At 38.5% G+C, this 27,499-nt stretch overlaps 1 protein-coding gene across 6 annotated transcripts in view; it reads left to right on the top strand.

Annotated features, from left to right (window-relative positions):
* ZMYM2 (zinc finger MYM-type containing 2) overlaps positions 1–27,499 on the top strand; it is a 153,286-nt gene that overhangs the window by 88,937 nt on the left and 36,850 nt on the right. For 4 of the 6 annotated variants that reach the window (XM_066369129.1, XM_066369130.1, XM_066369133.1 and 1 more), the window contains 7 exons: positions 930–1,080; positions 5,819–5,991; positions 18,903–19,068; positions 19,721–19,755; positions 23,730–23,834; positions 25,239–25,368; positions 26,079–26,194. In XM_066369129.1, the coding sequence (XP_066225226.1) occupies positions 930–1,080; positions 5,819–5,991; positions 18,903–19,068; positions 19,721–19,755; positions 23,730–23,834; positions 25,239–25,368; positions 26,079–26,194 (876 nt within the window). The remainder of the gene's footprint in view (positions 1–929; positions 1,081–5,818; positions 5,992–18,902; positions 19,069–19,720; positions 19,756–23,729; positions 23,835–25,238; positions 25,369–26,078; positions 26,195–27,499) is intronic. The other 2 variants (XM_066369131.1, XM_066369134.1) reach the window with 1 other exon arrangement.

The following is a 27,499-nucleotide window of genomic DNA, read 5'->3' on the forward strand; positions in this document are numbered from 1 at the left end:
TGTTGAAGTGTTGCTTTTATTTATGTGGAAAGGGGCAGTATTGGAAGGAGTTAGGAAACACCATCAAACTGAATGAGAGCTGCTCTGCCTTTTTGGTGATTGAGAACTTGGGGGGGGGGGGTTTCTTGCTTCACACAGTTGCAGTTTTATTTTCCTTTGTAGTTACATGTCCGTGATGGGACACCTTTCCACTGATGGATGATTGCTTTACTACTCGAGTTACGTCCTAGACTCTTTTACTTTCTTATTTGGGTCTTAAAGTATCTTTACTAGTGTTAGATGGTTTATATTAGTCTGTATGCTCCACGGTAACAGAGGAGAAATGTTGCTGGCCTGGACGTTTTAACTTGCTCCTGTTTGCCTTCATATTTGAAAAATATCACTGGCTCTTAATGGGTTTGGGGTGAGGAGAAATAATTAAATAATTACTAACCCTGCTCTGTATTCATGTGTGATGGCTCCAAATCGCATATCTTACCCACAATTCACCTGTTACTGTTAAGTTGTAATAGGAATGAGAATGAACCTATTTGACTGTAGTTATCAAAGAATACCTTATTTTTGAGTGAACATGTTAATGTCATAATTTTCTTATTTTTGTATCTTACCCATGTTTTATATTCCATTGTTTTCTTCCCATTTCTCCCATTCTGCTAGCAACACCAGCCTGTTGACTTGCTTTGGTGATGCTTGTACTCTTTATATTTTTTGGGTAGTTAATGATACTGAGTTTTGTGGAGCTGTGTGTAAATATAGCAGCGAATTAGTTAAACAAACTAGGTTTCTGTAGTCTTATCAAAATTGTATCCCCAAGGAAGGTAACATTAAGTAAATGATTTAACCTAGTTTCTGTAAACGTGGCTTTATTTCTTAAACTTGTTTTCGAGATGGTTGTCCTCTGCTTACCAAGGTTCCCATTGTGCATTTAGAATAAAGTACATCAATTCTGCAGCAGAACCTGCTCAGACGACTATAAGAAGCTGCATTGCATAGTTACATATTGCGAGTACTGTCAAGAGGAGAAGACTCTGCACGAAACAGTAAATTTCTCTGGCATTAAGAGACCCTTCTGTAGTGAAGGCAAGTGTATATACAGTGTTGTTCATAACTTACTAATATTTAATACTAATTTTTTGCCAAAATATCTTCAGATATATAACTACACATGTTTAGAGGAGCTGTACAATTTTAGTGTAGCTGAACATAAAAAACTGAGTTTGCTTTTCTGTTTAATTGTTATATTTAATAGACTTCTGAACTTTAAGATGTTTTATTACTAAAAGTTTGGTAACCTGTTTTCTATTTCAAGAAAGTTTTGAAAATAGAATTGCTATCATACCATGTCATTTCTAAATATGCAAATTGTGACCTCAAAGATGACTTTCCACATGGACTAGAATTCTGTGTGTGTGTGTGTGTGTGTGTGTGTGTGTGTGTCAGAGAGAGAGGGATAGATAGGGACAGATAGACAGGAAGGGAGAGAGATGAGAAGCATCAATTTTCTGTTGCAGCAACTTAGTTGTTCATTGATTGCTTTCTCATATGAGCTTGACCAGGGGTACAGCAGGACGAGTGACCCCTTGCTCAAGCCAGCGACCTTGGCCTCAAGCTGGTGAGCCTTTCTCAAACCAGATGAGCCCACACTCAAGCTGGCGACCTCAGGGCCTAGAACCTGGTTCTTCTGCGTCCCAGTCTGACACACTGTCCACTGTGCCACCACCTGGTCAGGCTGGACTAGAATTCTTTTACATTGGATCCATTTCTTCTGTCCAGCTAAATGTATGGCCTACAGAGTTTGAGTATAGCAGAAAGGAAAATTACCTGTGGCATTCCTATATTGGGGAAATACTCAGGTTTTCAATTAGGTATGCCAAAGAAACACTGGTTTTTGTTATAATGCATTCCAGAATTCTCTTTCCTCTCACACTTATGCTCTGGGGCCCGGCAGTAGAATAAAAATGAACTCTATTCCTCATTCCAGTTCTCCAGAAATTGGAACCAGGATTATCAGTATAGGTTTTAGGCTCTTATAGTTACTACTTTTCCCCAAATATCATATTCTTGCTCAAAATTGGCTTTCACTTTATTTTAATTTTTTTAATTCAATGAGAGGAGAGGAGGCAGACTCCCGCATGTGCCCCGACCTGGATCCACCAGGCAGGCCCACTAGGGGCGATGCTCTGCCCATCTGGGGCGTTGCTCTTTTGTTCAGAAACCGAGCTCTTCTTAGTGCCTGAGGCGTAGGCCATGGATCCACCCTCAGCAGCCAGTGCCAACTTACTCCAATCAAGCCATGGCTGTGGGAGGTGAAAATAGAGAGAAGTAAGAGAAGGAGGGGTAGAGAAACAGATGGGCGCTTCTCCTGTGTGCTCTGACCAGGAATTGAACCAGGACATCCACACGCTGTGCTCTACTACTGAGCCAACCGGCCAGAACAGCTTTCACTTTCTATTCTTTCTTTAGTTCCAAACACTGAACTTTCAGCTTTCCTATTTGCTTTCTTTATCTAATATTTTTCAGCTATTTCTTTTCCTGGATCCACTTTTTCTATGAATTTGTATTACTAGTTAGGGGAAGAAAAAGGTTGGAGGTTTATCCTGGCTGGAACCGCCATCTTTCAGTAATTTGCAAAAGTGATAGTAACACGAAGGGAAAGAGGAGAGGCACCTCCTATATGTTCTCTAGGCCTTTTAGAAAACATGGAGCTGTTCCTTTGGCCACATACATGTGAATCTACAAGAAAGATAATATTATACACATCAAGATAATGGGGAGTGTTCAGATGTTACCATTGGCAAAACCAGAAGAGTCTATGTCACCTAGCATGTAGTGGGCATTGCAAACAACAAGTTTAAGGCAAGATTTCATTTAAAAAAATTTTTTTTATTCATTTTAGAGAGGAGAAACAGACAGAGAGAGAGAGAAGTGGTGGAGGAGCAGTAAGCATCAACTCTCATGTGCATTGACCAGGCAAGCCCAGGGTTTCAAACCAGCGACCTCAGTGTTCCAGGTTGATGCTTTATCCACTGCACTACCACATGTCAGGCCAAGGCAAGATTCTTATTAAGAGAATTAATTTTTCATATTGAGCATATTAAGGACTCAAAGAGCTAAGATAGCTATCTGAAACATGTGAAGGAAAATGACCAGAACAGGAAGGAAACCTAAGAGAATGCTGCCTAGTTTCAACTGATGCACCAGCCTGCTCCACCCAGAGAAGCACACTTTATGAGAACCAATGGAATGGCGCCTGACCTGCTGGAACCCATTCTCTATGAAGTCATGGCATAAGTGTAAAAAAATAAAAGCCCTCTGTACTGTTTAAAAAAAACAACAGCAGTAGGGAATGACAATACCAAAAGATCAATTCTTTCAATGTTACATGCTTTACATAAAAGTTTGTAAGAGGGTACTGCTTATAAAGCAAAGCATTCCAATTTTATAGGTTTATTTGGTACATTTCACCTGGAATGAAATGGTACTACGTTTATTGTTAAGATCAAGGTTATAAAGAAAAGTGACATGGTGTTTTTATTGAAAAGATTGATTCTGAATTAATTTAACTCTTTTTATAGCTGAACTTTTGTGCAGTGATATTCTTGGTGAATCTTTTTTTTTTTTTTAATGAGAGGAGGAAAGACAATGAAACAAACTCCCTTCTGTGCCTTAGCCAGGATCCACCCAACAATCCCTGTCTGGGACCTATTCTTGAATCAGCTGAGCTAAATTAGCATATGAAGTTGACATGCTCGGTGGAACTAAGCTGTCCTCAGTGCCTGGGGTTGACTCTCAAACCAGTCAAGCCACTGGCTATGGGAGAGGAAGAGGGAGAAAAGGGGAGAGGGGAAGAGAAGAAGATGGTCGCTTTTCTTGTGTGCTCTGACGGGGGATTGAACCTTGGGATGTCCATATGCCGGGCTGACACTCTATCCACTGAACCAACCTGCCACAGTCCTTGGTGATTCCTTTTAGATATTATATATTGATTTTTGGAAAGAGGGGGGAGAGAGAGAGAGAAAGAAAAGGATATTGAGAAAGTGCGGGGAGAAATGGGAAGCATCTACTCATAGCAGTTGTTTCCTGTGTGTGCCCTGACTGGACAAGTCCTTGGATTTGAACCAGCTACCTCAGTGTTCCAGGTCGGCACCACAGGTCAGGCAATTCTTAAATTTGAATGTATTTGTGTTGATGGCTAATATACATATATACCAGTGATACTGAGCAAGCCCACTAAGGGGTGATATGCTGCCCATCTGGGGCATTGCTCCATTGCTCAGTAATTGACCACTTTGTAGTACCGCCTGAGGCACAGGCCATGAAGCCATAGTCTGTACCCAGGGTCAGGTCGCTCCAATCTAGCCATGGCTGCAGTAGAGGAAGAGAGAGAGAGGAAATTGAGAGGGGGAAGGGTGGAGAAACAGATGGGCTCTTCCGTGTGTCCTGACCCGGAATCAAACCCAGGACATCCACATGCTGGGCTGATGCTCTGCCAGTGAGCCAACTGGCCAGGGCAAACAGAATTTTCAGTCAGTGAGACTTACCACGTTAAATCGGCAATAAAAACTTTTAAAAAAGGATGTGTGTTTTTTTTCTGTTTAATGTATTTTCTGCTTTCTCTGACTGCTTCTAGTTCTCTGCTGGAATCTGTCAGAAATAATAAATCATATACTACCTGATACTGCTATCAAAATCTAGTTAGAAAAATAAAGCTAATAAAGGTGAAATATTAAAAACGTATGTGTAAATATAGTTCAAAGAAACAGAAGTCATATATGAATTGCCATATAAATGATAAAGAAATAATTATTTGCCAAGCACATTATTTTATAAAACAATTACAGTTCATATTCACAGCAGGAAAGATCATTTAAAGCCAGGTGAAGAGGCAAGAGTTTGTGGGGGAGGTGTAACTTGAGCTCCTTGTTAAAGGATGGGTAGGATTTTGTAGATGAGTGGAAGGTCATTTTTATGTGGCACAGTATGAATAAAGTATGTAAGATTATTTTATCCTTATAGAGATATTATAGGGAATAATTAATATATGAAAAAAGCTTAAAATAATACATTTGCATAGTATTTACTGAAGGAATGGAATAACAAAATGCTTTCTCTCTAAAAGTTAATAAACCATTTTTACTTCCCTAAAGGTCCATATAAGGTGGCAGATAATAAAGGCTAGAAAATGCAGCTAAATGCCCACTTAGCTGAGTTAATAGCCTTAGGTTTGCTTTTTGAGTGAAAGTTAATGTCATAATTCTCATCTTTCATTCTCAACAGTCTATACTCTATGCTATTTCATTTACTAAAATGCCAGTTTGTAGTGTACTTACAATACTTAAGTAAGGTTATATTTAATTTTTTGCTTATTGATTGATTTTCGAGAAAGAGAGAAATACCCATTTGTTTTTCTGCTTGTTTGTACATGCATTGGTTGGTTGATTCTTGCATGTTCCCTGACCGGGGATTGAACCCAACCATGGAAGATGCTCTGACCAGTTGAGCTACCCAGCCAGGGCCAAGCAGGGTTATATTAAAAGAGACAATAAAACAGTTCTGAGATATTACTAGATTTGTATGTCTTACAGTATTAATTATTTGAACTCACATCATGTTCAATATAATATTCCATGTTTTGTTTGAATTTTTATAGATTATTGATCTCAAGAATTTTCACAATTTTGATCAGAAAAGAGGACTTTATATGTGAATTTATAGACAGTTTTTAAAGCTAATGATCTGTTTGCCATTAAGTTCTTTCTCACCCCAAAAAGTAGCTCTTGATATATTTTTTTACTATTTAAAATGTTTTATTTTTCAGGCTGCAAACTATTGTACAAACAGGATTTTGCAAGGCGTTTAGGATTGAGATGTGTTACTTGCAACTATTGCTCTCAACTGTGTAAGAAGGGAGCAACTAAAGAATTGGATGGTGTCGTGAGAGATTTCTGTAGTGAGGATTGCTGTAAAAAATTTCAGGATTGGTACTTCAAGGCAAGTAACCCCAAATTTTTATTACAGTTACTACTTTAACCAGTTTTTTATAAAAACATTGTAGTTATTACCATGACAAATATGGTAGCTTATTTATTTTAAAAATGTACACACACTAGACTTAGCCCAGATTTTACAATTCATTAAAATTTTGGTCATTTTAGTTTGTTCCTTATAACTTAAAGTAGCATTTTTACTGATAACTTGGGTATTATTCAAAACTAGGATATACTTGTATTTTCTATAGTGTAGCTTAGCAAAATGGATTATTTCTGAAATTTGTTGTGCCTTTATTTTAATACATATATTTTTGATGACTACTTAATAATCAGTGTTGAACATTAGCAGGTAATTGTTTCGGATACTTTAAGGTGTGTTTTAAAACACTGTTCTTTTTTGAAATTTTAATTTTGAGTCTTTGGGGAGTTTGAAATTGAAAGGCTGTTATATGAATTAATAGAGACCAAGCACATTTAATTTGAAACTATAGTATAAGTGTGTGCATGTTTCTCATTAAAATCTGTATCTAAAAAAGCTAAGATAAATATGTTTTGGTGCATTGGTTTCTTTCCGAATAAGATAATGAGTGCAAATTTGGGCTTTGGTTAGTCAAGTATTAACCCAAGAAAATGTTCATCATTCCTTTTTCTTAACATGAAAAACTGTCCATCTGCATAAGCTTCATTATGGATCCAGTTCTAAACCATGTGACTACAGATGTTATCCTAACTTCAAATTGCGAAGTACTGTTAAGGAAACAAGCAGTAAAATGGATAAAATACTGCTTGTAAAATACTGCTTCACTTAATGGAAGTGGCTAGTGTTAAAATGATACTAAGACTTACAGGAAATTTTGGTTAAGTTCTTGAATATCAAAAGCTCAAATTATTGACTAAAATTTTTTTTAATAAAAATGGCAGATACTTTTTAAGTTGTCAGAGGTTGTTGAGACCAAGAATTTTGGTCCACTTTGAAAGTTACTTCATTATTTTACTGTTGCCCGTGACGAATTTAAGCCTTAGAATTAAGGTTAAAATTTTAGCAACACACAGGAGAGACATAATGACACCCTCTAACATGCATTTCTTTCAGTAAACGAACTTCCTGCTCTGTTTTTTTTTTTTTTGTATTTTTCTGAAGCCAAAAACGGGAGAGACAGAGCCCCAGGGGCGAAGCTCTGCCCACCAGGGGGCGATGCTCTGGCCCTCCGGGCGTTGCTCTTCCGGACCAGAGCCACTCTAGCGCTTGGGGCAGAGGCCAAGGAGCCATCCCCAGCACCCGGGCCATTCTTTGCTCCAATGGAGCCTTGGCTGCCAGAGGGGAAGAGAGAGACAGAGAGGAAGGAGGGGGGGGGGATGGAGAAACAAATGGGCGCTTCTCCTATGTGCCCTGGCCGGGAATCGAACCCGGGTCCCCCACACGCCAGGCCGACGCTCTACCGCTGAGCCAACCGGTCAGGGCCCCTGCTCTGTTTTTGACAGTAGCAATTTTGAGAAGTCACTCTAGAAAATGTTACTTTAATAGCTTTTAAGTGCTCAATTTTAGTTTAACAGGGGTAGTCAACCTTTTTATACCTACCGCCCACTTTTGTATCTCTGTTCATAGTGAAATTTTCTAACCAACCACCGGTTCCACAGTAATGATGATTTATAAAGTAGGGAAATAACTTTACTTTATAAAATTTATAAAGCAGAGTTACAGCAAGTTAAAGCATATAATAATAATTACTTACCAAGTGCTTTATGTCAGATTTTTGCTAAGTTTGTCGGAATAAATCTTTATAAAACAACTTACTATAGAAATCTATCTTTTTATTTATACTTTGGTTGCTCCGCTACCGCCCACCATGAAAGCTGGAATGCCCACTAGTGGGCGGTAGGGACCAGGTTGACTACCACTGGTTCAGCACACACAAAGATACTTTTTCCACTGATGAGGTTCTTTGTTCTTTTTTTTGTAATTTTTTTCTGAAGTGAGAAGCAAGGAGGCAGAAAGACAGACTCCTACATGCACTGGACTGGGATCTACCCGGAATGCCCCCCAGGGGGTGATGCTCTGCCCATCTGGGGCATCCCTCTGTTCCGTTGCAATCTGAGCTATTCCAGCACCTGAGGCAGAGGCCATGGAGCCATCCTCAGTGCCCTTGGCCAACTTTGCTCCAATGGAGCCTTGGTTGCTAGAGGGAAAGCGAGAGAAAGAGAGAGAAAGAAAAAGGAGAGGGGAGGAAGGGTGGATAAGCAGATGGGCGCTTCTCCTGTGTGCTCTGGCTGGGAATTGAACCCAGGACTTCCACATGCCAGTCTGACACTTTACGACTGAGACAGCCGGCCAGGACCGTATTATTCTTTTTGTTTTTGAAAATTTGTTTTGGATAATCTCAGACAGTAAAGATATTTAGTGGTTACAGATGTGGAAATTCCACTCTATTCTTTTGTCATCTGTTACCTTTTCATCATTTATTTTATAGTTTGAGAAAGAATTGTTATGTGATAGTGATTTCCCGTCATTGTTTTATTATACAAAATTCTGCTTAATTGTGTAATTCTGAATCACAATATTTCTTAAAGTAATTTTTCTTGGAGGATTTTGCTTTCTGTTCACAGCATACAATCTCTGTTTGGCTTCTTTCATTGAATTAATTCTTGCTGTTTTCTTTTGTATTACTTGTAATTAAAATAGAAATCTTTTGGTTTCTTTTCTTTTTTCTTTTTTGGGAAGCAAAATCGTGTTTGGCAAAAGACTCCAATATTCTAGATGTTACTGTTTTTTTCATTTTGTATTTAACGTAATTTAATTAATAAATTAATTTTGTGACAAACAGAGAGAGGGACAGGTAGGGACAGATAGGCAGGAAGGGAGAGGGATGAGAAGCATCAATTCTTCATTATGGCACCGTAGTAGTTCATTATGGCACCGTAGTAGTTCGTTGATTTCCCATATGTGCCTTGATGGAGGGGGCTACAGCAGAGCGAGTGATTTCTTGCTCAAGCCAGCGACCTTTGTTTTAAGCCAGTGACCTTGGGTTCAAGCCAGCGACCGTGGGGCTTGATTCCATGCTCAAGCCAGCAGCCCCGTGCTGAACTGATCAGCCCACGCTCAAGCTGGTGACCTCGGAGTTTCAAAGCTGAGTCCTCTGCATCTAATCTGACACTCAATCCACCGCACCACCGCCTTTTCAGGCTGCTATTGATTTTAAAGGATAATGAACTCTTAATTTTTTTTACTCAGTGTTCAATGATGAAGTTTTAGTAAGGTGATGCATTTTGTTTGAGTTGAATGTCAGTATTCTATACATTAAACACATTTTTATTTCTATCTTAACAAACCAATAAATCTTTGTGTAATATATACTGTTACAGTATTACATGCTGTACTGATGTGAGAGATGAAAGCATTTTGTTACACTGTAGCAATTTGTTTGATTTTAAATTTTATTTAGAAAATTAACTTGAACAGTGTGACATCAATAAGAGTATATATACTGCTCACAAAAATTAGGACATATATAAAAATGAATATGAAGTGATAAAAATATTTGATTTTTTTATTAAAGATGAACATCAGAAAAGCAAACGACAAGTCAAAGAAAGTTGTTTGATTATGCAAATGAGATGCAAAACCAAGTTTTATTTCATTGGTGAAAATACACTATACAAAAGGCTGAAAGTACTGGAGTATCTGCACATTCCCTGATCTTGAAAGTGCACATCCTGCAATTTCCCAGCCCTTGCAATGCCCTGCAACACAATTTACCCAAATGCAGAGCCTGGAGAGTCATAGGACATCTTGAAGCTGGTCAAACACAGAAGACAATGGCAACAGCTCTTGGAACATCCCAAAACCTGATTAGCCAACTGTAGAATCTCTTCCTAGAGCTTGGCACAGTACAAAGAAGACGAGGTCAGTGTTGCCCATCTGCCACAACCACAAGAGATGACCACTACTTGACCTTATTGGCAAAAGGGAAGAGGTGCAGCAATGAAACAGAGCTGCGGGGACATTTTCTTGCTGCTACTAGACGATGGACATGCTCCCAGACCATACAAAATCAGCTCCATTGTTTGGACTGCATTTCTGGTGCCTGGTGACTAATGGTATGCGTTCCGTTATCTGCTGAACACCGTAGAACCCATAGAAGGTGGGCTGATGAGCATCGTCATCGGACCCATGATGAGTGGTCAACTGTCCTCTTCTCTGATGAGTCGTGGTTCAGTCTGCAGCCTGATAATCATCGTGTCTTGATCTGGCATGAATGAGGAGCAGGGGAGAATCCACATTTCATTCGATAAAGGGACTCCTTCAGTGGTGGTAGAATCATCATGGTGAGGGCTGCTATCAGGTTGTACTGACCTCCACGTCGTCCGAAATGGATTGCTGACTGCTATCAGATATTGAGATGAGGTTCTGCACCCTATTGTGATACCCTATGCTGGAGCAGTTGGAAACAACTTTCTTTTCATGTACGATAGTGCAAGGCCCCTCTGTGCGCATCAACAACATGCTTCAGGAGGCAGGAATCAAGCGCTTGGACTGGCCTTCAGATTCTCCAGGCCGGAATCCCATTGAACATGCTTGGGATGCACTGGGAAGATGTCTGGCAAACCATCCAGTGCCTCCCAAAACACTTCCTGAGCTCGAAGTTGTCCTGGAGCAAGAGTGGTGGAGGATCCCACAGGAACTGCTGGACAATCTGATCCTGTCCATGCCCATCACCGTCAGTGTGTTTTGGCAGTCTTGGGTGACCATACATCCTACTGAACGGTCAATGTGTGGCACTGTCATCCAGTTTGACATGCTTCTGTTCATCCCCACCAATATGTCATTTGCTACTCAATCTTGATAATTGAGTTTGCATCTCATTTGCATAATTCAACTTTCTTTAACTTGTCATTTGCTTTTCTGATGTTCTTGTTTAATAAAAAAAATCAAATGCTTTTTTTTAATTGCTTCATATTCATTTTGAAATATCCCCTAATTTTTGTGAGCAGGTTTCAGGTAAACATTTCTATTGCATTTGAACTGTTGATCATGTATACCCATCACCTAAAGTCAAATTATTTTCTACCACCTTATATTTGTCCCTCTTTACACCCTTTCTCTCACCTCCTCACCCCCCTCCCCCACATCTCTGTATCCCTGGTAACTTCACTTTTATCTATGTTCATGAGTCTCAGTTTTATATCCCACCTATGTGTGAAATCATAAAGTTCTTAGCTTTTTCTGATTTACTTACTCAGTATAATACTCTCAAGGTCCATCCATGTTGTCGTAAATGGCAGTATGTCATCATTTCTTATGGCTGAGTAGTATTCCTTTGTATATGTACCACATCTTTATCCAATTCTCTATTGAGGGACACTGGTTGTTTCACATGGTAGCAATTTGTTAAGCAAGCAACTGTGATGGTTTTTCTGTACGATCAATAGGAATACAACCTTGGAAATGAAAAAGTAGTTGCTCCTGCTGCTTCATCATTAGCCTCTCTGGAGGCAGGCAGTACAGTAATCAAAGAATAGCTTTCTGTGTGCTTCCTATTTGAGTCAGATTGTTTTTTCCTTGACCTCTCTTCAGTCCCTTCTCGGCACTGCTAGCATATCATCCTGAAGATGTGGTTAAATGAGTCCCAAATTATAATTACTTTTAACTGTCTTTTCCCCCACATTTTTAAATATAAGAACTCAAAAATTTAGCTTTTAGGTTATTATTAGTGTGACCCTTACTAGTCAACCCAGCTTTTATTAGAAAAAGGTCACCCCTAAAAAAATGCCTCATTAAGGAAAACAGTGGCTACCCAATCCAGTTGTCACCTCACATTTATTCACAAGCATTTGCTGCCTAAATAGGAACACATGTTGAATTTTTACTTTCTATTATCTTTGTGTTTCAGTTTGAGAGACTACCTAGAATATAAATAACTACGTTTTTGTTGATTTTAATTTAAGTATTTAATATATATACTTTCGAAATTTCTGCTCTCTTCCTTTGGTAACAAGACATATTAAGTGATCTGTGTTTTCTGGCTTATGTAATGGTTTGTTTTGGGGGTAAAGTAATGGTTTATTGCGTACTGTCTCTTCTAGATTGGACAATATTTTTTGAAATCATTCAACCAAAAAATGCAGAGAATAGACTGTTTTTTCTCTCAGATTATTCTTTAGAAGGAAGTAGATTTTACTTTTTCTCAAAGTACCTGTTTCCAGGCATAATTTGAAACCAGGTGGGAAGGGATAGTTCTTTTGATCTGTGTAAGTTTACAGTTATTGGAAAAAAGGAACCTAGTATTGTAATTGAATAAAAGCTAGATGTTTGATATGTAGTGAAGATAATTCAGAAACCCCTGTTTTCTAAAAAGACTACACAGCATTTCATAATAGAATTTATAAGCTCCTCTCACACTTTATTTCTTAAAATTACAGGGCTTTTTTTTTTGCATGGATATTGCTTTGTTTTATAAACTAGTGAGTGGAAACAATATTAAATTCTTGTTGCATAGGTCCTGTAATGGTTTAACAAGTTATGGGTTTTAATCAAATCAATAGCTAATGTTTTAATAAGTCTTAATTATAAAAGGATAACTAAATGAGAAGTATTAGGTTTTCAAGTTTTGGTTGTTTTTTTTTTTTGTATTTTTCTGAAGCTGGAATCCGGGAGAGACAGTCAGACAGACTCCCACATGCGCCTGACCGGGATCCACCCGGCACACCCACCAGGGGCGATGCTCTGCCCATCAGGGGGCGATGCTCTGCCCCTCCGGGGCATCGCTCTGTCGCGACCAGAGCCACTCTAGCGCCTGGGGCAGAGGCAAAGGAGCCATCCCCAGCGCCCGGGCCATCTTTGCTCCAATGGAGCCTTGGCTGCGGGAGGGGAAGAGAGAGACAGAGAGGAAGGGGGGAGTGGAGAAGCAAATGGGCGCTTCTCCTATGTGCCCTGGCCAGGAATCGAACCCGGGTCCCCCGCACACCAGACGCTCTACCGCTGAGCCAACCGGCCAGGACCTCGTTTTTTTTTATACAAAGACACAGAGAGGGATAGACAGGGACAGACAGGAACAGAGAGATGAGAAGCATCAATCATTAGTTTTCGTTGCGCATTGCAACACTGTAATTGTTCATTGATTGCCTTCTCATACGTGCCTTGACCGCAGGCCTTCAGCAGACCAAGTAACCCTTTGCTCGAGCCAGCGACTTTGGGCTCAAGCTGGTGAGCTTTTGCTCAAACCAGATGAGTCCTCGCTCAAGTTGGCGACCTTGGGGTCTCGAATCTGGGTCTTCTGCATCCCAGTCCGATGCTCTATCCACTGTGTCACCGCCCGCCTGGTCAGGCAAGTTTTTGCTTTTTGTAGTCTAAACTGCTAGAAGTAATGGTTTTTTAAGAAAAATTCTTTGTTCTAAAATTAATTTTAGAAAAGGAATATCTAATATTCCTGCTTTAATATTGTGCTTTTTTGGGTAAATGACTTAATTTCTACCTGTTAATGCTTTGCATAGTAACCAATTACCTACTCTTATCACTGCATTCAAAAAAATCAGTCACTTGTATTTTTAGAAAGATAAATTGGCGACTCATAATTTTTTTTAAATGATTGTAAAATCCCCTATTTCATTTATGTTCATGGTTTTCATCCCCTGTACCCCTGCAAAACTAGGTCTGATTGGTGAAAGGCAGAAACCACGGGCTGAACCAAAAACACAGGGCTAGTGAGTTCTAAAAGAAAAATTTATTTTAAAAATGCCTGGGTGTAGGCGGGCTGAGACCAGCAAAAGGTGTCAGCCCTGAGGGAGGGGTGGGACAGGGATTATATGAATTCCTCAAAAGGACCTTGGGCAAAGGCAGCTGCAAGATAACTTCTGTTTGTGGTTGGGAGTGGCACCACATTCCTCAAAATTGCTTGTGCTCTAATCCAATTGTCCCTTATCAGCATCCAGCTATGGGGGAGGTCTGAGCTGGATTACTGAATAGGCAAATCCTCCCTCCTTCAGGCCTGCATTCTTTTTAAGAAAGATGGTGGCTGAATAGCCATTTTTATCTTATCAATTAGTGTAATGGGGAACTGTGGGTATATACAGTATATCAACCAAAAACCAGAAGTTGAAACTGTTGAATAAATGTAAGGTATTACATCAGTATAGGGTGAATGACCTTTTGTCAATTACTGAAGAGATTCCTGTAGTAGCTGAGAGGTTGGATTAAGGCAGAGATCCCCAAACTTTTTACACAGGAGGCCAGTTCACTGTCCCTCAGACCATTGAAGGGCCGGACTATAAACTATGAACAGATCCCTATGCACACTGCACATATCTTATTTTAAAGTAAAAAAACAAAAGGAACAAATACAATATTTCAAATAAAGAACAAGTAAATTTAAACCAACAAACTGAACAGTATTTCAATGGGAACTATGCTCCTCTCACCACCAGTGAAAGAGGTGCCCCTTCCGGAAGTGTGGTGGGGGCTGGATAAATGGCCTCAGGGGCTGCAGTTTGGGGACCTCTGGATTAAGGTTTTTGAATTAAGAATTTAGTTAGTACCTGCATATTATTTAGATTGTTTAAAACAGTGACCGTTCCCCCCTCCCATACTGCTCACAAAAATTAGGGGATATTTCAAAATAAATATGAAGCGATAAAATATCCCCTAATTTTTATGAGCAGTATAGTATATATCTAGTCCCTGATTTTTCACAGTGACAGGAAAACCACTAAGTAGATAAAATGCTTTTTTTTTTTTTTTTAAAGATTTTATTGATTGATTTTAGAGGGAGGATAGAGCGAAAGGCAAGGGTAAGAGGACCGGCAAGCATCAATTTATACTAATTGCGTCTCATATATACCTTGACCTGGCCAGCCCAGGGTTTCGAACCAGCGACCTCAGCATAGATATAATACTTTATAAAAAGTATTTTTTATTCTTTGTTGGCATACTTCTTCAAAAGAAATATTAAACAATGAAATGATACTTAAAATTAGAAACATACATTATAAATCGATATGAGTTTTGTTTAATTGATCTTTAGAGAGGGAAGGAAAAAGAAAAATCAATTTGTTGTTCCACTTATTTATGCATTCATGGATTCTTGTATCTGCCCTGTCCAGGGATCAAACTTGCAACCTTGGCATATAAGAATGGCACTCTGACTAACTGAGCTTCCTGGGCAGGGCCAAAAAAAATATTTTTTAAACCAGAGAAAGAAGTCACACTTTATTTAGTTTTTGTGCTATAGAAATGTTAATAAGCTTTTCTAAGAGTTGGAGAGGTGTTGGTTTTGGTAAGGAATAGTCAATGATGTTTGCAACTTACCCATCCTATTTTTAGCTCAATTTCAAACAGTTTACCTGAAGCTTGATGAGTGAGAGAAAAAGAAAAAAACAAAAACAAAAAAGAGGATTTTTGGTTATGGCCTTAAAGTTGGAATTAGTATTGAGTTCTATTATTATTTTATCTTGAAAAAACTTATACCTGTTTTGTGTCCAATTGCAAATTGGTATTGTAAAGCCAGTAATCAGGGCCAGGGCCACTATCACAGCAGCCCGGCCCATGCAGGTTCGCATTGGATTCGGACAGTCGGTAAAGAAACAGCGGAGCCAAAAACTGATGGGCCATAGCCTTTAATCCTACCTTGCACCCGGCGGGCAAGTAAAAACATACACTGGGCTCCAAAACCCAGTCACACTCAGTGCTCACAAAGCCACTGACTTATCCGAGTTTCCTAGAATCAAAGGTTTCTAGCTCACCAGCCTTCTTCTCCTCAGTTCCCCATCTCCTTCCTTATCCCAGATACAAACTCTACACAAACTGGCATCTCACTCAGCACTCCGCCATCTTGGCTGCTTCTCCTGGCCTCCTCCACGTGGCCTCCTTTAGCTGCTGGCTCTACTCTCTCCGCTCTCTCATGCTAACCTCAGGAACCAAGAGCCCAAACTCTCGTTCCGTCCCCATTTTATAGTGTAGAAATCCAAACCCTTAATCCAATATACATAACAGGGAAGTCTCTAGTACAAAGTCACTTCTCTGAGGCATGATAGGATTGTACCACCTCACACCAAAAAGGGTAGGAAAGGCTTAATCCCAAAACCAAGCCCCAGGCTACAAGGATTCTGCCTGCCTTTAGCCCACCCCAACACACATTAATATCACCTGGTCAACGGCCTCTTTAACAAAGTGAGCATAATACATTTTATCTGCCCAACAGGTATTAATCTTGCTGCTTTTTTCTTCAGATAGAGAAATCATCTAAATTTGTTTTGAACCTTCTGGAATAAAGGGGCTTCAATATTCTTACTATAAAATTCAAATGTTTATGATTACCAAAATAATGAAGTGATTTAATTTTTCAGATTATTTGGGTGGGGTGTTCTTGGTTTTATGCCCCTGGCCTTCTAAGTTATTGTGTAAATAGAAATATTATAGACAGTACCAAGAATCAGCTAAGTATGTGGAGTGATTTGAATAAGTTTTATACAAATTGATTTGGGTTTTATATGTTACATTGAGAACCTTCTTGCACCATTTTACTTAGTAGGATTTTGATTATCTGGTTATTCATGTTAACTCATTTTGTCTTTCCATTGTCTTTTTTTTTTTTAATTAAAAAAAAATTTTTTTTTTTACCAGGGACAGAGAGAGTCAGATAGAGGGATAAATAGGGACAGACAGACAGGAACGGAGATAGATGAGAAGCATCAATCATCAGTTTTTCATTGCGACACCGTAGTTCATTGATTGCTTTCTCATATGTGCCATGACGGCGGGCCTTCAGCAGACTAAGTAACCCCCGCTCCAGCCAGTGACCTTGGGTCCATGCTAGTGAGCTTTTTTGCTCAAGCCAGATGAGCCCACGCTCAAGCTGGCTATTCTGGGGTCTCGAACCTGGGTTCTCCGCATCTCAGTCTGACGCTCTATCCACTGCGCCACCGCCTGGTCAGGCCATTGTCTTTATAGCTTGGTGGATTGTCGGCTTTGAGTCCTGTCTCTACATTTTTAATTGACCATAGACAAGTTACTTCTATTTGAACTGTAGTTTCCATTACTGTTGTGAGGATTAGAGAGAGTATTTAACATACTGGCTTTTTATTTTTAAGGTTCATGAATGAGGTAGCCTGCTACCACTTAACTTTTGTCATGTTCTTGTATGTTTAGATTCAACAAATAGAATATTAAGCTTTTAATTCCTTCCTTTGTCTTTTCTTTTAGTATAAAGTATAAAAAGGGTAGAAAAAATGAAGTTTGGAACACTTGAATGGTTATTTTAAAGAACAGTCTTTGGCTGGTGAGAATTTTACATAGGGACTTTTTTCATTATTGAGTAAAAGATGACCTGGTTGATATAAACTGTTAACATTATTGAGATTGCCACATAATATTACCAGCATTATAAAATTTGAGCTCACAAGTTTTTGTACAAGAGATGTGATATTGGCATCACTTAATAGTCATAATTTATACTACAAATCTTCATTTAACATTTATTCAGCACGAGAAATACCTGACCTGGAGAAATAAAAGAGCTGTGTTCTAACTTTGGGGTATGTGTGTTTCATAAGATCTGTTGAACAACCTAATCATTTGTTATATTCCTGACTAGGAATGTTGACATAGTAATTATTGATAGAACTATTGAGACATAAAGTGAGAAATTTCAAAACCTGCAGTGTAAAACTGTAGATAACTTAGAGTAATGAGGAAAAGCTACAGCCATGATTATTATGAACTAAAGGTTACTTAATATTTCTTATCAAAACTTCTATGTAGTTAGTTTAAACCAAAAGGTAATTTTTAAAATTAAATAACTTATTTCTATTCTAACTAGATCAAAACTGATGAAATTTCTTAATTATGAAAATAACTATTTGAAGTTAATCATTTTTATCTTTTGGTCCACTCGTTGACCAAGATTTAAGAAAAAGTGAAAATGGGCAAAATCTATGTAAAAATCTGGAATCTATCCCTAGATTTTTGATTCATCATCATAAAACAGAACTTTTTATGTATGAATTTTCGTTGGTTTTATTTTGAATATTACATTGTAGTTGAGTTAGGGGTGATTGTTTTCCTATATGTAGGTCAAATTAGTTGTCTTAAAATATAATTGTTTTTTAATAAATTAAACACAGTTTTAAAACAAACTTGAAGTTCTTGTTAGTAAATTAAATCAGTGTACTTATTTTTTTTTTTTTTTTGTTTTTTGTTTTGTTTTTTTTTTTCATTTTTCTGAAGCTGGAAACCGGGAGAGACAGTCAGACAGACTCCCGCATGCGCCCGACCGGGATCCACCCGGCACGCCCACCATGGGGCGACGCTCTGCCCACCAGGGGGCGATGCTCTGCCCATCCTGGGCGTCGCCATATTGCGACCAGAGCCACTCTAGCGCCTGGGGCAGAGGCCACAGAGCCATCCCCAGCGCCCGGGCCATCTTTGCTCCAATGGAGCCTTGGCTGCGGGAGGGGAAGAGAGAGACAGAGAGGAAAGTGCGGCGGAGGGGTGGAGAAGCAAATGGGCGCTTCTCCCGTGTGCCCTGGCCGGGAATCGAACCCGGGTCCTCCGCACGCTAGGCCGACGCTCTACCGCTGAGCCAACCGGCCAGGGCCAGTGTACTTATTAAAGCTCTTCAAATTGATCACATTAAAACTGTTGAAAAATAAAGATAATTCAATTAAACATCCATGTATTTTCACTGGAAGAGCTTGCTTCAAAATTCTGGTTTTGTACTTCTTTAAATTGACTTACAAACTATTAGATGAGCCTGGGATATCTGTTCATTAATCAGAGATGTGCGGATTTTACTGTTTGTTTATATTATAATTTTTAAAAAAAATCAGACATTGTTTTATCACATTTGGCAGTAATAGCTGACAAAATTATTGAAAATCTTGTAATTCATATCTCTGGTACTTCTTTTTGTGTTTTTAATTAAGGCTGCAAGATGTGACTGTTGTAAATCTCAAGGAACTCTTAAAGAGCGTGTGCAGTGGCGAGGAGAAATGAAGCATTTCTGTGACCAGCATTGCCTATTGCGCTTCTACTGCCAGCAGAATGAGCCCAACATGACGACTCAAAAAGGACCGGAAAACTTACATTACGGTATGTAACTTAGGGAGCAGCTTTAAAAACTTGTACAGCAGTCTTGAGTTTCTTAGATCTGAATTCCAAGTAATGATAACAATTAGTTGATTTTGGAGATGGTTTAACAGCAACTTCCATAGTTTCTTGTGGTGGAAGTGCCCTGTATATTGTTTCTATAGATACATTGATTCTTATTTTATTCTCTTTTAAAAATTTAATGCTGGTTGAAGAAGTATAGTTTAGTTAGGGTTGCAGAGAAACTAAACAGAGTTATAACATACTAAAAAAATTCACCTACCTATTATGTGTCCTGTGCAATTTTAAATGAAAACCATTTTTAGCAAATTTTATGTGCCTGGGAATAGGAGCAACAAAAGCCCTTTAGGAGCTGTGACTCACTTAAGAATTAACTGTGTATGTTAACTCTAAAGAGTTAACCTCCAAAGTTGTGTGTGTTTTCTGAGGGGACAAAATGGGGAAATGAGTTAACTCTACCTATTGAGCTTTGCATTTCAGCTCTCAAATTCGATATTCTTTAGTTAAAATAGCTTAAAATACTTTAGTAATTATTTTAAAACATTAAAATTTAATGACAAATACAGATTTAAGAAATTCTGAAGAAAGTGATATTTGTCTCATTTAAAATTTGTTTTTATTTTTATTTTTTTAGATCAGGGTTGTCAGATGTCCAGAACCAAAATGACGGTAAGTATTGCTTAGGTAAAGTATTAAATATTTATTTTCATAATGTGAGGATATAAAAAAAATAATCAGTTTAATTTAATCTGGTTGTAATTATAAAAGATTTTTTACTTCCTCTGTTGAGATGTTGAAGGATTTAGTTGAATTACCTGTTACTAAAACAGGTACTTTCATACATGTGAGGGAATATAAAGGTGTTTTTATAGTATTCTCTTCATGATGTTAATAGTTGGCAGATTTCTAGAAAAATGAGTGCCTTTTCCTGTGGAGGTATATATTTTAAGTTAGTTAATTCAGAAATGCAAAGAAGTATTTAGCTGGATCATTTGATTTTAATTTATGCCAAGGTACATAAAGATGATCACTCCCTGTTGTTATCTTTGTGCAACTATCTGGCAGCTTTCCAACCTTGTTTCAAATATGTAAGCTTTTAAATAAGGATTTAGGAAACCCTTTCTGCTAGCACTTAACCCTGTATGTAACAGTCAGAGGAGAATTACTAGCGGAGGAGGAGAAGTCAGTGTGCCAGCCACAGCTGTTCAAGTCCTCTCTCATCTTTTCCTTGTAAGCTTTTGGAATCTTTTACTTCCCTACCTATAAAAACTTCAAAATATGTGAGCTTAATTATATAGTTTTCAGTAGGTGAGTTCACTGTTCTTTGTGTGAATTTCCTTATTTGTAAAATGAGAATGAAGATAGTACTTGCCTGGAGGTTATCACAAAGATAGCATGTCTGGTAGTTAAGAACAAAGGCTTTTTCTTAACTTCTGATCTCCTTCACAAGGGCATTTATCCCATTCATGAGGGCTCTGCTCTTATGACCAAATTACCACCTAGAGGCCACATCTTCTAATCTTGGGGATTAGATTTTAACATGAATTTTAGGGGGACATTGTCTATAGCAGTGATTTTCAACTGTTTTTACACTGGGGACTGGTAAAAATAGAATTATTTCAGGGATCACTAAGGCAGAAATCACTCTAAGTGAATTTAAGATCATTGGGTCTGTAATCTTCATACAACATCAAGGTAATTAACTCTTTTGTGGATTCTGGCAAAATTTATGGCATTTGAAAAACACTGGTGTATATAGCACATAGTCCCTCTCTTATAGCAAATACTCAACAGATGGTAACTTTTATTATTATAATTTTCATATTGGGTTTTTCAATATTCATTATAAATGGGTATAGATCTGCCTATTGACTAGCAGAAGTGTAAGTGGCATTACCAAGTATAGGCTTTCACCAGGTGGCATAATTTTATCAACATGATATAACATTTGTAGAATGATAGAAGGTAAACCGTTGAGTGATCTAGAACATTGGTGATTTTGTACTCCTGATTCTTAAGTGGGGATGTTAAAGTATTCCCAGTTCAGTCCAGTTATCCAGTGCTTGGGGTATAGTAGATATTCAATAACTGTTTGCTAAATTATTCTCCCCAGTTTACAGTTAAGGAAGTTGAGGCATAGGAGATTAAGTGACTTATCTGATGCTACACAGCAGTAGTTAGAACTAAGTTCCCTAGCTCCTTGTTAACAACTATCTTATAGCTGATTAATTATGTGGTGTGAAATCCTGATGAATCTAGAGTAAGCTCATACTGGTACCAGTCCCCTTGCCATATATATGTTTTATTTGTAACTTGTGAGATATCCATCATAAACGGTGTTTTTATTTATACTTTTCCAGACCTTTAAATATACACAAGTAAACATTTTTTTTTAAACAAGAGTGGGAGGCAGAAAGGGATAGACAGGGGCAGACACAAAGGGAGAGAAATGAGAAGCATCACTTATAGTTGCAGCACCTTAGTTGTTTATTGATTGCTGTCTCATGTGCCTTGATCAGGGGGCTCCAGCTGAGCCATTGAACCCTTGTTAAGCTAGTGACGGATGTTTAGGCTCAAGCCAGTGACCATGGTTGTTATGTCTGTGATTCCACTCTCAAGCTGGAGGAGTCCGTGCTCAAGCTGGCAACCTTAGAGTTTCAAACCTGGGTGCTCCCAGGCCAGTGGTCTGTATCTACTGTGCCACTGCTTGGTCAGGTGCATAAGTGAACTTAAAATAGTAAGTGCTTTAAGTACACTTGATTCTCATTATTCCTGTTTGCAAATTTTTTTATTCTCTAAAATTTATTTGTAACCCTACATCAGTACTAATGGAGTTTTGAGTTGCCTATAGATTGGTGAAGTGGTGAAAACTGTGAATCATGAGAGGCTCATCCTTTGCCAGGTTGAATAAGGCAAGCCTTATTTTTTTTGGTCTCGCTCATCTCACATACACAAGTGTCCTTTTTGCCGTCTTCTGAGTGTACATTTTTGCCTTTTGGGGGGGCACTTTTGCTGTTTAAAAGGTCCTCTGAGCATAGTACTAAAGTGCTGTCTATTGGTCCTGTGTACCAGAAGGCTGTGATGGGCCTTATGGAGGAGATACATGTTGTTGGTTGAGCACTATTCAGTTTGCTGTGAGTTCATTGTTCATGAATAAAGCATATGGTAACTCCCAGAGAAAGTAACAAGAAATTCACCAGTCTATATAGGATATAACTCCCAAGTGCTTAAGTCAAGCTTATAGAATGTGATGAATCTGTAGAAGGGGTGGAATAATGATAACTTCTTGGTTTCTGAGCTTACACCTCATTTCAAAAGCATAGTGAACAGCCCTATTGTGATACTTTAGCTTACATGTTACCCAGGGCATGGGTAACTTTGTCCTGTCTAAAGCTGCCTGCCACACATTTTAAGGTGATATGGTGTGAAAAGTGTTAAACTGGCAGATGAGGCAGGTTCTACTGGTCAGTATGCTGTGAGAGAAGCCCTGCTATGTGTTATGGCAGAAGAGGGTTATATGGACAAGCAGGTTTTCAGTGCTGATAAGACTGGCTTGTGTTTACAAGGTCGTTGGCAAACAAACCTATATAATACAAGTGGTCTCCAAAGCCCCTGACTTTAAATCATTCAGGGATGGTGCAACCAAGATGTTGTGTCAAGGATAATTTTAGGCACAAATCCTTCATAGTGTACAGAGATCTTAGAGTCTATGAACACTTAAAGGTGAAAAGCTGAATTGTCTGTCATTTACTGATGGACAAAAAGCATGAAATATGATCTGGCTGTCTGGAATTGATTCTGCACTTGCTTTATTCTAGAAGTTAAACACTATCTCCAAATTAAAAACCTTGCTTTCAAGGTTTTATTATTGGTTAATATCTGTTGCCATGAAGAACTCAAAAAACGCCCATCTCAAAACTGTCTCATCCAGCCCCTTGATCATGGCATAATGAAAGCTTTCAAGGCCCACTTCATGAGAGCTTGCAAAGGCTCTCAACAAGGAAAACGCCATGATCATCTTCTGGAAATCTGTCACTGTATGCGACGTTATCGATTATGTTGATACAGCCCAGGACAGCAGCAGCAGGCTTTTGTGAGTAACTGTTGGGTAATGTTTGACCAGACTGTGTAAAAAATTTCAGTCTTTGAAGGAGTTATAGAAAATAAAAACTACGCTTATCATACACGAGTAAGTGGAGAACGCTTTGTGGATATGAAGGAAGAAGACGTGGAGGAAGTTTTGGCAGCAAAGGCAGTAGAGGCCACTAATGAAGACCTGGACAAGATGGCATAACAAGGCAGCAGAGTCAGTGATGAAAGTCAGCGTATGGCTCCCAAGAATTGTTCCTTTAACAGCAGCCAAAATACTGGAATGGAATTCTGCATTGGGAAAAATTGTTGATGACATGGAAGCATGTGACCCTATGCCTGAGCAGAGCTTTCGGTTGAAGCACCACTGTGTTTGCGCCTTACATCAAAATGCTCAGAAGCTGTGAGGGGGAAAGCCCAGCGGACACTGGGCTTTAATTTTTGAAGCCAGTTTGGGAGGGAAAATGGCTGACAGCAATTGCGAGAGTCCAACTTCTGCAGTAGAACTGCCGGATGTCACCATGCACCCTCATTGATGTCTTTCTTGTCTGCAGAATAAACTTCATCACCTCTCCCTTGGTGTCCATGGGGTGTGCCAAGGTCAAGAGGTCTCACCTTACAATGTGCTTCCCAGCATACATCCTGCAGCTCTGCCAACAGTAAGGAGCTACTATTCTTACAAAAGTTTGAATGCTAAGTCTGTTTTCTTTTTCTTTTCATTTTTTAGAGAAGTGGTGGGAGGGGAGGAGAGAGAGATGAGAAGCATCAACTCTTAGTTCCTTCACTTTTTAGTTGTTTATTGATTGCTTCTCAAAGTAGGGCTTAAGCCAAGCCAGTGACCCCTTGCTCAAGCCATCAACTTTGATCTTCAAGCCAGCAACCTTTGGCCTCAAGCCAGCAATCTTGGGATCATGTTGATGAGCCCGCACTCAAGCTGGCGACCTTGGGGTTTCAAACTGGAGCCCTCAGTGTCCTTGGCTGATGCTGAGTCCACTGCGCCACTACCGGTCAGGCCTGAGTGGTTCAGGGACCTGATTTGCGTCACTATACAGTGTATATATGTGCTCACAGTACTGAGTATGAGTACTGCACAGTATGTGTGCTGTGTACATCCATGTCTGAGTGAGAGTTGATAATCACGGAGCACATTACACAACAATGCTGTAATCATACTGTTACAAAGAAATACTACATATCATTATTTATAAAAAATATGTATTAAATAAAGTTTTGCAAAAGAAACGAGATTATGTATTGATCTGTTGATGAAAAATGTGACCGGAGGCTGGCAGGAGCCTACCCTTGTATTTCTAGGACAACGGTTCAGTGCTCACAGTTGTAGAACGGAACTACCCCAGCAGTGGGAATGGAATATGTTAGTATTCTGTATATTTTCCCGGTATCAGTAGGTGGTATGGAGAACATCTTATCTTGAGTCCCCTTTGCACAGAGCTTCAGCTTGGTTTAGATTTTGTGTGTGTGTTTTCCAATTGCAAATGATGCTACAGTGAACATAGTGAAAACATTTGAGATACTGTATAAATGTCTAAAATTATAATTGCTGGGATATGGCAAATGCACAAGTTCAAGTTTGATAATATTTTTGGTAATATTTTAATGTTATTTTTTCAAAGTTTGTATCATATATAGAAGCTATTTATCCAGCAGAGGGAGCTAGAGTATCACATAGTCATGCTGACTTCAGGAATTCTTTTTCTTCTTCAAACAAACTTTAGAAAAGTCCAGTTATTTTCAAAATTCAGTTTTATAACATTGCTTTTTGTATTTAAGAGTGAGAATTGTGTTGTTTTTAAAATTCAATCTGATGACATCCTTTGAAGGTAGCACAGATCTGTGGAATGACCAGTTACTACTGCTTTGCTAGTAGTGAGGATAGATTTGTTTTATCCTGATTCTACCAGATTAAGACTAGTAAACATGATATTAAAGCATAATTTGATTATACTGTGTTCCCCCCAAAGTTCTTAGAAACCATATATTCATTCCTACCAGGAAGTAGTAAAAATTAGGGTAAAAAAATGTTTCTCTTTGCCTCTCTCTAGGGTTCAGCACCACCCCCTTCTCCAACACCTAACAAAGAGATGAAGAACAAAGCGGTTCTTTGCAAACCTTTAACAATGACAAAAGCTACTTACTGTAAACCTCACATGCAGACCAAATCTTGTCAGACAGGTAACATTGAGGATTTGACTTCCTTATCTTTATACCTCACTTAATGAAATCATGGTTTTCTCAAATAATAGGCTACAGAATAGATTTCTTAGTCACTTTGTCATTTTCTATTGATTTTGCCTATCTAGTTTGAGACTTTACCTTGAGAATACAGAATAATATTTTAAATTATTAGTGAAAATCAACCTTTGGTAAAGGCCTGGGATACAAATGAATGTTACCAGTGAAATACTGCCATAGCTAATATTTTCTTGGGGCTGAGACATACTAAAGTTATAGTGCTCTCTCTGAACATCATCTCTATGTGTGGTCTGTTATAATAGCAATGCTATTTCCTTCTCAAAATGAGATGAAATAATTTAAATACATATTTTTTATCAAATTTAATTTAGCTATGTTCTAATTGTTAGATTAAATAAGCCTTTTTGTGGGTAGGTGAGAGGGGAATTTATAATGTCAGGAACTATATAATGTTTTTAAATGTTGTTTTCTCTTAATTAAAAAACACTTAAATTCTATTTGTGTTTTATAAGTTAGAAAAACTACTTTATTCAGTTTGGTGGCTTTTAAGTTACCTAACTTTGTGGAAACTAGACACTTATTTTAAATGTATACTGAGACACTTTTTTTTTGGTAACCACATTATTTTAACATTGTGCTTTTTGCCAGTGCTAGTTAATGAGCTCTCTTATCACGTGTTGCACTTGCAGATGACAGTTGGAAGACAGAGTATGTCCCAGTGCCTATCCCTGTGCCTGTCTATGTCCCCGTACCTATGCATATGTACAGCCAGAATATTCCCGTTCCCACCACAGTTCCTGTTCCTGTAAGTTGGATGTTATCTGCTTTTCCACTGTGAGATTTGTAAGGCATGGGCGGGAGGGCATGTTGTGGCAGGTGCTGCTTCAGTAAAAGCTAGCAGAGTTGAGTCAACATTTCTTCACCAGTTCACTTCAGTGTGCTTGAATCTCTGCTGGTGACGGCTTTGTGTTGAATTGGGTATATATTCATCCTTGAGAGTGAAGATCAGCAGATGTCTGTGTCTGCTTTATGTAATTACATTTTATATTTAAGTTCATTGTAGAAAGAAATATTTGTGAAGCTGTTTAAGGTTTAGAGCTGAAACATGGGATAGAGTTGCATGTCAAGTATCATTATATTTCATTCAACATCACTTATAGTAGTACTTATACTATGTCAGGGCTTGACTATTGTAGTCCCCTGGGGGACAGCTGTTGGTTTCTTTAGCATTAAAATTAAGATGGAGAAGTAAATTATTGTCATTTTATTCCAGCTCTAAAAGAGTTGGTAGTTTTTAAAAATAATATGTCAGTTTGCCAGAATAGATTATTAACCTGTACGCTAAGCATCAATACTGATGGAGATTTTTCTAGGATATATATGTTTCATATAATATATATACATACACATAGTGAAAGGAGCAGAGATGCCTCCATCTTGCCCCGTCAATGTGTGCATCACGCGGTGCTTTGTGCTTAATAAGTTTTCCATATTTTTCTTATCGTTATTCCCTTAGCAAAGTACATGATTTTTTTAGCTTCTGGACTCCCATAGTACTTTACATACATATATTACTACTATAACATTGGTCATATTGTATCTCTCTAGCTGGTTTATATCTGCCTTCCCAACTGTACTCTGAATTTTTTTTTTTTCAAAGATAAACTGTTTATTTTTTTTATTATTTATTTTTACATTTTTTTTTATTTATTCATTTTTTTTTAGAGAGAGGAGACACAAAGAAAGAAAGAGACAGAGAGAGGAAAGAGATAGAAAGAACAGAGGGAGGAGCAGGAAGCATCAACTCCCATATGTGCCTTGACCAGGCAAGCCTAGGGTTTTGAACTGGCGACCTCAGCGTTCCAGGTCGACGCTTTTACCCACTGTGCCACCATAGGTCAGGCTGTACTCTGAATTTTTTGACAGGAGAGTGCTTCCTCTTCATCTGTATATCTTCAGATTTTAACGCAGAACTTGGCAGAAAAGCAGGCCACAGATAGGAAATATATTTCATCTCTCTTGCCCACTCTGGTTGACAATCCTTGCATGGAATGTTGTGTTGGTGATAACTCAAAAAAATTTCTTTTTTTTTTTTTTAATTTTTATTTCA

This window comes from Saccopteryx leptura, chromosome 2, assembly GCF_036850995.1.
Source record: "Saccopteryx leptura isolate mSacLep1 chromosome 2, mSacLep1_pri_phased_curated, whole genome shotgun sequence".
NCBI classification, from domain to species: domain Eukaryota; kingdom Metazoa; phylum Chordata; class Mammalia; order Chiroptera; family Emballonuridae; genus Saccopteryx; species Saccopteryx leptura.